Source organism: Uranotaenia lowii, chromosome 2, assembly GCF_029784155.1.
Source record: "Uranotaenia lowii strain MFRU-FL chromosome 2, ASM2978415v1, whole genome shotgun sequence".
NCBI lineage: Eukaryota > Metazoa > Arthropoda > Insecta > Diptera > Culicidae > Uranotaenia > Uranotaenia lowii.
Genome location: NC_073692.1, coordinates 315,509,058 through 315,521,192, shown reverse-complemented (window position 1 = coordinate 315,521,192; position 12,135 = coordinate 315,509,058). Strand labels below are relative to the sequence as shown.

The 12,135-nt window shown below is 37.3% G+C and overlaps 1 protein-coding gene across 1 annotated transcript in view; it reads right to left on the bottom strand.

Annotated features, from left to right (window-relative positions):
• LOC129749936 (sodium/potassium/calcium exchanger 3-like) overlaps positions 1-11,480 on the bottom strand; it is a 61,674-nt gene extending 50,194 nt beyond the window's left edge. Inside the window, exons 1-2 of the mRNA XM_055745068.1 lie at positions 11,465-11,480; positions 749-1,108 (exon numbers count right to left, since the gene is read on the bottom strand). Coding sequence (XP_055601043.1) covers positions 749-896 — 148 coding nt within the window. The 5' untranslated portion in view covers positions 897-1,108; positions 11,465-11,480. The remainder of the gene's footprint in view (positions 1-748; positions 1,109-11,464) is intronic.
• Positions 11,481-12,135: the final 655 nt, after the last annotated feature.

Genomic DNA, 12,135 nt, shown 5'->3' with positions numbered 1-12,135 from the left:
GACTGATCAATGTCACCCCGAAGCATCAAATTCTGAACAGAGACGAAAACGATTTTTGAATCAAATTTAAAGTAGTATAATAAATTTCTGCATCCATGTTTTACGTTCATAGGAGTCCAGTACTGGTTTTAACAATATAAAACATGCCACATTCCCCTTTACAGAAAAAATAATCGAAATATATTGAAAAAAGTGATCAATCTTACCCCAGATTACGCTACTCAGATTTGGAATCAAAACTAAAAATTCAGATCCAACTAAGTTTTCTTATCAAGATTAAAATATCAAGGGGAGAATTTTATTGGATTTAAATTACAGGTGATCACAGTTTCATAATTTTGATTGTGGATTCGAAATTAAAATTTTATATTCATTCAGTGTCAGTAAGGAACACAATCCAACCGAAGTCAAAAATATAAAATAAAAATTAGATTTTTGAGATACCTCGATTTTTTTTTTAATTTTCTAGGATTTTTATCATTAAATAAAGTATTATTAATAATAATTTGTGGTCAAAAAACTTGTTATTCATTTTCAAGATAAAATTCAAGTGAAAACACATCCAACTGGTTTTAGTTTAACATTATTTATATTGCAGATGCTTCTTAAATGAAGATACAAACTCAAATCTTTAATTGATTCGAGTTTACATAATATTATAGATTGTCCGCTGAATCATCGAATCAAAACAATAACAATTCAGTTCAAGAGGGCCAACAATCAATCACCCTCAACAACGATTACTCACCTGCTAAGCTATCCTGGTCGGTTAATTCTGCATCGGGGACAATTATTCCTTGAACTCCAACAAACAATAGCAACACTAAGCCCAAGCCTAAGGTTATCTGATGAACCTGTCCAATCGGTGCTCGACTTTTCTGAGTCCTGCCTCTCATATCGGGGCCAATTGATCGAGAGGTTCCGAGAGGCTCCACGGCAACGTTTCGAGCCACAAAGAAAGAAGAGCCTTCGCCGAAGTTGACTTAATATTCGTGATTTGCTTCATGCACTAGCACTTCACCGGGGGTTTGTTTTATTTATACTACGTGGGTATATTACAAAACAGCACTTGAAGTTTAACCTTTGGGTTTTTTTCCTGTTGCTTTCACTTGAGAAAAAACTGGCACATGAACAATGACGGCAATGTGGACACTTGAATATTTCTGACGCGGAACAGAAACAATAGTAACACAGAACGAAATGCGGGAACTATTTAACTTTTAATCACCAATAACAATTTTATCAGACGTAATGTTTCCCGCAAAAACAAAAACTTTTCGATGATCGAGTTCTGAAAGCTCCAATATCTGAACCTTGGTTGTTGAAACCCAAAAAACTGTCCAGATTCTTACAACTAAAAAAGGGCAGCTATTACAAAACAAGTTAATCCCAACAACACGTAACAAATACTAATATCAGTTCTGGCCCAGATCTAACTGACTTAATACGAAGTTGGAAACCGTACTAAAGCGACCGAGCTCTTTTTCGAAACTAAAGCCTGTTCCGTTGCCATCGGTTGGAGGAACCTCGGTTCCTCCAAAGTTAGAGCCCAACTAATTCCTCCTGGCAAGCGAACAAAAAAAAACTGAAACGGTAGCCCGGAATAGCGATCGTTATCTTCGTGTGTCCACCATAGATAGAGTTAAGCCGACTGACTGACCAGTTCACCAAAGTGTTGTGTCTTATCAATCATCATCGACATCTCTGATTTTTTTTTTTGAAGGGGTAGGTGCCACTAAGAGGTGGCCGAGGGAACATCCACTAGCCGAAAATTCAAAAGAGATTCTCTCGCCAGATGGAAGTGACTGTCCATTTCGGGGGAACGAACCACGCGACAGAAACGTGAGCGAAAGAGAGATGCAGCTACCCATCCTCTATAAATCTACCGAATTCTGAGAGATATTTATATTTAAACAACCGGCCAGACAGTTGACAGATCAATGCTCAATAGGTGAAAAGGCTTTTGCAGAGAAAAAAAAGGCGATTCACCTGTCACCAGTTAAGAGTTACCTGATGAGCAATCTATTGGGCCGTCTGTGATCTTGAGCGGAACCATAAGGCTGGGGGAAGGAACCGATTATAACCAACTGATATTTTAGTGACGCAAATCGATATCACGCTTGTGGGCTTAAGTCTGCTACTTAAACTAATCAAAGGAAAAAATTGAAGATTGATCGATCTATATATTTATTGGTCTATTTTTTTCAATCTTTTCTCACTTCTTTCTAAACTGTGCTTTAAAAAAATGATTGGCAGTTACCTAGGTCAAAGAGTTCTAACATTCTTGAATAAAATTTTTAAAATATTCTAAGTTAGGAAGGAGAGATGAAACATAAACCCCGTCTGCGAGGTTGAGAAAGTACGATATCAATTTGAAAAATATTCGCAATATTTACTTTTCATATAACTTTAAATATCTCAGTTATTTGTGGGCCAATTTTAACCAAAACTACATAAAAACATAGCTATGGATGAGTGTTAATATTATTCAAAATTGAGGACAATTGGGCTAAGTGTGTAAAAACTACAACCGAAAATGTTCTGAAAGTCAAGTTCCTTAGCCCCTGTGCTTATGACATTTTTAAAAAATTGTCTAAAAATTTGTCAAAACACTGTAATAGATAAAATGAACTTGGAATGCGATTCAAAAGATGCTAGAACCTTTGACGATTTGCGTTCGGGTGATCAATTTTCAAATAGATGCTTCAGAAGTGCAGTACTTCAACTGGCAGACTATTTAAGCGCCGATGGGTTCTAGCGGATAGACTGGTCCAAGTTTGGTTTTGGTATGCTAGACGTATTGGGTTCGATTCCCGCTATCGGCAAGAAAACTTTTTTGAGTTCAAATCCCATAAGTGGCCGACAGGTTAGATGTGCTTCCTCATATTACTGACTATTGTTGCCAGCTGACCAGGTATATACACGGATGCCGGAATATCGGTACACGGAAAAAAAGTATATTATTTCCAACAATAATCCACTTATTTTCAATCATATATCTGATTAAATCTCGGCTAACTATAATTATTAAAATTTCAACAATACATATAATAGACAATCTGATTGATTTGGTACAGTCAACAATGTATATTATACATTCAACTATAGTTGTAAGACTAATTTTGTGCATTCAACTATAAATATAATAGATTCAACTATAATGCGCGAATGATGTTATACATTCAACAATAATTATAGTAGAGTCAATTATAATTATATGATTGATTTAATTATAAATATGATAGAATCAACTGTAATAATATAATTGATTAAATTATAAATATGATAGATTCAATTATAATAATATGATTGATTTAATTATAAATATGATAGATTCAATTTTATTTCTATGATTGATTCACTTAGGTCAACTATAAATATTGTACATTTAATTTCTGTTTATATTGGAAGTTATCATATCTGAAGCATTTTTTCGGAATAATTTTATGGCTACGTTTATTTTTTTTAAAATTTAATATGATATGATATCCCATTGAGTTTAAAACTTTTGATGTATAAGGGGTATGATTATCTGTGGACATAAATGTTTCAGAAGCCGTTGAAATTGAAAAGTGTTGCATGTTGCCCCAGTTGACAGTATTCGATTTCTTTACACCTTCCATTTTATTTTCTGTCTAAGATCCATTCCTCGGTGAAGTCACCATATTTTTACACATTTTTTCAGTGAATTCAAAATTCATAGCATTACGTTTTGATATTTGTTTCTCTCGATAAAATAATTGATAAATGAGTTATTGAAGTCGTGGCGTCACAACGCACTTTTTTGAATTTTTTTTTTATTATGAAAATTTGACATTTCCGATTGGAACTTTCTCAATAAACTTCTTAATCTTGTCTATTTTAACAAAAAAAGAGAACTTTTTGTTATAAACAGGACAAATAATGAACACGAAGTTTCAAAGATACATTAACCTTTATTTTTGGTAGAAAAAACAACGATTATAAACGCTTATAAAGCGATTATAAAGCTAAGAATTTGTTGATTAAATTAATTTATTTATTTTCTGATAGGTATTATTTATTTATTTTTTTATTTACATAGTATTCCGTCTTACGACATAACTTGACGAACATAATTCCTAAAATTCACTCGGTCCATGGCAACCGTTCTCCAATTTCTCGGGCACCCCACGTTCGCCAGATCACGCTCCACTTGGTCTAACCACCTCGCTCGTTGCGCCCCCGCTCGTCTTGTTCCTACCGGATTCGTGGCGAACACCTGTTTTGCAGGACAGTCATCCGGCATTCTCGCAACATGTCCCGCCCAGCGTATCCGGCCAGCCTTCACCACCTTCTGGATACTGGGTTCGCCGTAGAGTCGCGCGAGCTCGTGGTTCATCCTTCGCCTCCACATTCCGTTCTCCTGTACGCCGCCAAAGATGGTTCTTAACACTCGTCGCTCGAATACTCCGAGTGTACGCAGGTCCTCCTCGAGCAATATCCATGTCTCGTGCCCGTAGAGAACAACCGGTCTAATAAGCGTCGTATACAGGTTACACTTCGTGCGAGGGCTAAGTCTTCTCGACCGCAGTTGCTTGTGGAGTCCATAGCAGGCACGACTTCCGCTGATAATTCGCCTCCGGATCTCACGGCTGGTGTCATTGTCTGCGGTCACCAGTGAACCGAGATAGACAAAGTCTTCGACTATCTCCAGCTCGTCGCCGTCGATCGTGACCTTGTTATTACTGGACAAGCGGGTTCGGTCGGTCTCGGATCCGCAGGCCAGCATGTACTTCGTCTTGGACGTATTAATCGTCAACCCAATCCTTCCTGCTTCGCGTTTCAGTTTGCGGTAGATCTCCTCCACCGCCGCAGATGATCTGCCGACTATATCAATGTCATCGGCAAAGCAGATAAGTTGACTTGATCTGTTGAAAATCGTGCCCCGCATTTCGCCCACCGCTCGTCGAATAACACCTTCTAGCGCCACGTTGAACATCATGCAGGATAGACCATCACCTTGTCGAAGCCCCCTGAGAGATTCGAATGAACTCGACAATTCACCCGAAATCCGCACACAGCACTGCTTTCCATCCATCGTCGCCTTGATCAGTCTGATCAGCTTCCCGGAAAAGCCGTTCTCGTCCATGATTTTCCATAGCTCGTTACGGTCGATCGTGTCGTATGCGGCTTTGAAGTCGATGAATAGATGGTGCGTAGGGACTTGGTGTTCGCGGCATTTTTGGAGGATTTGCCGTAATGTGAATATCTGGTCCGTCGTAGACCGTCCCTCCATAAAGCCGGCCAGATGACTTCCCACGAATCTGTTTGCTTGTGGCGTTAGGCGGCGGAGTAGGATTCGGGACAACACTTTGTAGGCGGCATTGAGGACAGTGATCGCTCGGTAGTTCTCACAGTCCAATTTGTCGCCTTTCTTGTAGATGGGGCATATTACCCCCTCCTTCCACTCCTCCGGTAGCTGTTCTATGTCCCAGATCTGGATTATCAACCGGTGTAGGCAATCGGCCAACTTGTCCGGGCCCATTTTGATGAGTTCAGCTGCGATGCCATCCTTCCCAGCCGACTTGTTTCTATTCAGCTGGCGAATGGCTTCCTTAACTTCACTCATCGTTGGGAGTGGCTCGTCTTCGTCGTTGGCTACGCCGGCGATGTACCTTCCCCCACCGTCTTGATCTCCTGCATGTGCGCCGTTCAGGTGTTCATCGAAGTGCTGCTTCCACCTTTTCATCACCTCACGATTGTCCGTCAGGATACCCCCGTCCTTATCCCGGCACATTTCGGCTTGCGGCACTAAGCCTTTGCGGGATGCGTTGAGTTTCTGATAGAACTTTCGTGTTTCTTGGGAACGATGCAGCTGCTCCAGCTCCTCGAGCTCCTCCTCCTCCAAGCCTCCTGCCTCTTCCGCTGTCGGTGATTTTCAACATTTCGACGGTCCAATTTTCTGATAGGTGTGCACTATTAAATTAAGTTCCGAAATTTTCCGACCCACTTACGTAAAGGTCACGCTCAAAGGATGTGGTTTCAATAATTTTATTCTTATTCTAATGTGCTTGGGTTTAGATATTTTATACTTATCGGGTGGGAACCATTCATTTGAAAACTTGTGTGTGATCGTATTCTGGAATAGTATAGTTTGATTGACGAAAAACAGCCAGTGGGTGTCCGCCTTTTTGTTATTTAGATTGAGCATAAATTATGAGATTGTTCGAATTTGGAATGGTTTCTCGTCTACTGAACTTTTTTTTTCAGGGATTTTCATCGTATTGCATGAAATAGCCCAATTCCGCCGAAAAAATATTTTAGGTTTATTCATAACAAACTGGATTCATCCTCCAGGCAGCTGATCTATTTTTGCTCTACTATACAGGGTTTTGAAACGTTTTTTTTTATCTATATATATAAAAATGAATTTCTGTCTGTCTGTCTGTCTGTCTGTCTGTCTGTATGTCTGTCTGTTCCCTATAGACTCGGAAACTACTGAACCGATTTGCGTGAAACTTGGCAGGTGGGGGTATTGAAGGCAGGGGAAGGTTCCTATTGTGGTTTGAGACCCCTCCCTCTCTCATTAAGGGGGGGAGGGGCCTCCCAAACGAAAGACAATTTTTTGCATAACTCGAGAACCCATCAAGCAAATGGTATCATATTTGGCATGGGGTGGTATTTAGAAATGAGAAATATTTCTATGAATATTTGGTACCCCTCCCTCCTTTCAGTGGCGTGATAGAAAGGGGGGAGGGGGGCTACCTTACAATTTTTCATATAACTCGAGAACTAATCAAGATATTGGATCCAAATTTGGCATGGGAAGGTATTTGGATACGAAAAATATTTCAATGATTAATTGAGACCCCTCCCTCTTTCCAGTTGAAAGGGGGAGGGGCCTTTTTCATATTTTTTTATATAGTTCAAAAACTAATAAAGCAAATGGAACCAAATTTGGCATGGGAGGGTATTTGGATACGAAAAATATTTCTATGATTATTTGAGACCCCTCCCTCTTTCCAATAGGGAGATATAAAGGAGGAGGGGCCTCTTCTATAGTTTTCAACATAACTAAGAAAGTAATTAAGCAAATGGAATCAAACTTGGCAGGGGCGGGTATTTGGGAACGTGACATGTTCTAAATATTGTTTGAGACCCCTTCCATCCAATTTTTACTGCATAACTCAAGAATTACAACAGCAAATGGAACCAAATTTGGCATGGAACGATATTTTGTACGAGAAATGCTTCTATGAATATTTGGTATCCCTCACTCTTTCGAAGAGGTGGATGAAAAGGGGGAGGCGAGGTCTCCCTTACAATTTTCAGTATAACTGGAGAGCTGATCAAGCAAATTGAACCATATTTGACATGTGAGTGTATTTGGATACGAGAAATGTTTCTATTATAAATTGAAGCCGTACCTTTTAAGCGGTAAGATATAAAGGAAGAAGGGGGGGTTTCCATTTTTTTTGCATAACTCGAGAATTAATCGAGCAAATGAAACCAAATTTCATCATAATCATCAAAAAGTATTTGAGTACGAAAAATACTTTTATGAATATTAAGTTATCACCTCTCTATTGAAAGAAGAGAACGGAAAGGGGGGTGGTACTCCCTTGCAAGTTTATACATAACTCAAAAATTTACTACTTAAATAAAACCAAATTTGGCATGGCATGGAATATAGGAAGGGAAGAGGGAAGCTTACATTTAACTTTTATTTTACAAAATCCGAGAAATGGACAATACTTAACATGGAAAATCATTTTGGTATGACTCTATGATTATTTGACACATCATCCTTCTTTCAGTGAGAAGGTACATGGGAGGAGGGAGGTGAGCCCAATACAATTTTGTTAGCATATGATCTAAATTTATGCTTACGAAGCCAACAAATGGAAACAAACATGGCATGGAAAGGTACTTGGTCACGAGATATGTTTCTACGATTGTTATAGACTCTTATGCTTTACAGTGTAGAGAGGGAAAGAAAGAAAGGGGCTCCATACAATTTTTGTTGTAAAGCTTAAATACTTATCAACCTATGGAACTATATTTGATATAAGAGGATTTTTGGGAACGAAAAATATGTTTATTAAAGATTACAATCTCCATTCAGCAGGGGGTGAAGGGAAGGACAGGGGTTAATAAGTTTTTTTAGCATAAATCCAGAGCATATCAAGCAAAAACAACCATACTTTTTAAGTTAGATTATTTGCGAACGATTAATTTGGGACCCTTCTTTTTTTGGGCGAAACTTAAGGAAACAGATGAAAATTATCAGATCTTTAAAACAAATTTATAAATCAAAATTCAGAATATAAGTTATGGTTTGTGTTGCAATTTGAAACTCCAGCTGAAGCTCTCATTTTATAGTGGTTGCTTATTAATTTCGTCATAATTTGATTTAAAATAATACCAAAAACAATAAAAATTTGAATGATTTCTGAAAATATCATTTGATTCTGAAAGGTGTAGCAAAGCACACCGGGTCAGCTAGTACCAGATAGAAGACTGTATAACCGATAATTATGTTGAAGAATTTGAAAATGTTCGTTTTTCAGCTTGACGTTGGATCACTGGAGTTGACTTAGCAAATACCTAATCAAATTCTTTACAGCCTATGTTATGTACCGGGAAATGCGGATACACGAATTAAAAAGGTGCGAAATTTACATGCTAAAATAGAGACTTTTATTACGAACTAAAATTGGGACGTGCGACTCGCTTGTGCCCTTGGTCAATGCGGCCCGCGTAGCCCCGTCTTAAATTTTCACAAAAAAACACCACTAATTTTTACGTAAAGTATTACTGCAAAAAACTAAAGTTGGATGTAACGTATTCAACTGAATGCAAATATTTTTCGATGTTCAAATTTCCTCTTAAAAAAACACGAGTAACATTGTTGCTCTGAACCACAGTTTGAGGTGATTCCTGCTTCCGTTTAAAATTGTGTGTGAACATTCATAGTGTAAAAAACATAAATATCTTCCAAGTATATTGGTTTTATTATTTTTGTTTTACCGAAGGAACAACAGACATATTGTGATGTTTTTTAAATTGAAGATATACGTAAGAATGAATATCAACATTATTCATTGTAAAAAAGCACATCCTAAATAATCAAAAATTTTCCGTGATTGAATTTGTAGCTCTGAATAATTTTATTTCAGTGACCACTTGTCCAACGTTCAGTTAATTTTATGGTAAGTTTGTTGGTTGCACCGGAATTGAACAAAAACAAATCCCACCCGCTGGAATCTTCTTATTGTCTCAAACCTATCCGAATACGTGAGTATAAACAGCATAGGGGAAGAGGGGGCATAATGCCCACGTTAAGAAGAAAGCCTTGTTTTAGAGTACATTTGAAAAGATTAACTTTACTGTTCGATTGTGTTTGGAAGTTTGAAATGTTTTTTGTCGAAATCTGATAGTTAGAATAACTGGAAGGTAAAAAAAGGCCACAAATTTAATGAAGTTTGAAGAGTAGGTTGAAAATTGGATTTCAATTTCAGTAGGGGCATAATGCGCATATGTGTGTACCCAATCGCGCCGTTTAGCGTTTAATAAGTGTTTATTGATTCAAGTGCTTCCGAAAGTGTTTGCCAGGTGAAAACACTTCTATTCTACTTTACAGATGGAAAAATATATTGCTACGCGCAGTGCTGCCAGATATACTGAAATTCTTGTGAATAGTTAATTAAATCTATATTAAATTTAGGAATTTTAAATATATTCGTTTATATTAAAGTTATGTTTTCCAAAACAACATAGAAATATCTTTAAAATTGTTGTGATGAAACTGCATATAAATTTATACAAATATGAAACATGCTTAAAGATTAACGGACATGGCGCGTTTTGCCCCACCTAGACATGTTTATTAAAAGTCGTTCAAAATAACAGAAAAAATAATTGAATAAGGAAATTTTTCGTTTTGTAATGATTTTCAAGACCAATGTTCATAATTGTAAAATATGTCAGGTAATTGTTTTGCCGATAGATGCCGCAATTCCTTACGAAAGTCAAGGCACAAATTGCAAGGAATATGGCTTGAAAAATATTTTTGGATTTTTGCAGAGATTTATCGCAAATTTGATGCTAATTTTTTGTACAAAAGTTTTCTGCCGTTAATTAGAAGGGAATAACGTAAAGAAATGTTAAAATAAGTGTATAACTAGCCAGATATCGCAGTGGAGCGTTTTGCCCACAATGGGCATTATACCCCCAGTTCCCTTTTTAATAACACTAGTTAACAATATTTATTATTCGTAAATTGAGAGGCATTTTTAATACCATATCAGTCACTGAATTAAAAAAAAAATTAAATCCGAAAAATCTGATTAGAGCAGTTTTTGAAATACTGTAAAATGAAAAAAATAATTGTGTTTTTTTAGCGTTATTGTGTTATCTTCAGCTATGTTAATGAAATAATCCTTTTCTATAATCTGACCAATAAACTGCTCTTCGCAGATATTATTTCTATTCGGATTCAGAGATCGATTTTAAATTTGAAACTTTACGTCAATAAATGAAGTTCAGTTTTTTTTGTAAACAATTGCTATAACATCATATGAGGCCCTCAGAGCCAAAGGGTGCACAAAAGCTACTTTCGAGATAGCACGCTTCAAAGTTTCTTTGTTATGCGATTTTCTATATATACTGTTTGTGAAGTTGTGTTTGTCCGTTCAAAAAAGTATGAAGATAAAATTATAAAAATCTGAAAAAAGCACTTAATCGAGATTTTAATACTTAAACTTCAAAATAACGAAAGACGCTTGAAGAATTGAATTGAGGAACTTTAAATTCAAAAAGAAAAATATACAAATTTGATCCGTTCCCGGGGCTTGAATCATCGCCAATTTTCGACATTTTTGGAAAAAATTTTACATGAATTCGATTGTGTTCCCTAATACACAGAAGTACGCTGACTTTCCTGCCACAAAATATTAAAAAGATTTTGCTACGAGAGGAAATAATATTATTTTTGGAAATGACAGGTGAACCTGTTGGAAATTTTCAAGCAGACGACTGGGTTCAGGATTTTGCATTTGCCGTTGATCTCACTGGCCACCTGCAAGATTTGAACTTAAAACTTCAAGGAAAAGAAAAAAAAATATCATAACTGCAGTTGTAAAAAACTTTCAAGCGAAGTTACTGTTATGGATCAACCAAATTTCCAAAGAAAACCTTGTGCACTTCTCTACGTGTCAAGAACTTAAAAGATCTAATGAGGCTGCATCATTTAGTAAATACATACTTCACCTAGAATCGTTACCAGCTACAAAAACTTCTCACCGTTCGAGATTATCTGATACAAATTTATCATCAATAATGAAAGCGTCAGTGACAAATTAACTTCAACCTGATATGTATTTATAAACTAGTATAACCATTATAATATAAGAATGTTAAACATTAAAAGCTTTAATAAAAATTTAACGCAAGTATCATTTCAAGTTTACTTATAACTATATTCCATTGTATTGTATCTAACCTCAGCGAAACTAATATGTTATGTTTTCTTACTGATTTTGGCTGCGGCCCTCTACGTCATAGAAAATGTTTAATGCGGCCCGCAAACCTAAACTAGTTTGACATGCCTGCTGTAGAGGAAGTCCCAGATTCGGTAACTGCTGACCGAATTGTGTGGGGCGAACGAAATGCTGCTGCATGCCAGCTGGGTGGAGCTGCTGTCCACTCGGGAGCCCGTTGGGGGTCCCATTTGATCCAGCGATTGGATCCGGAGTGTGGTTATGATCACTCGAATCCATATCACACCGACGTCGTTTCCGCGTGGGGAACGTAATTACGCGATAATAAAGTGAATTTCGCGATAATCACTTGACCGACTCGTCGCCACTGTTATGTACCGGGAAATGCGGATACACGAATTAAAAAGACGCGAGATTTACATGCTAAAATAGAGACTTTTATTACGAACTAAAATTGGGACGTGCGACTCGCTTGGACAACAATAATAAAAGCACACATGTTGGTGTTTACATCCCGCTGGTTGGCGCGTCGATCAGCTGACAATAGGCTGCCAGCAGTGAGCCCAGCGATTTTGTTGTAGGGTGTTTCACGCCCTAACAGCCTATCATCTTTAGTTCGAATGCCACAGTTTTATGACACCGCTTACTGTAATCATATTTCTAAAAAAAAATT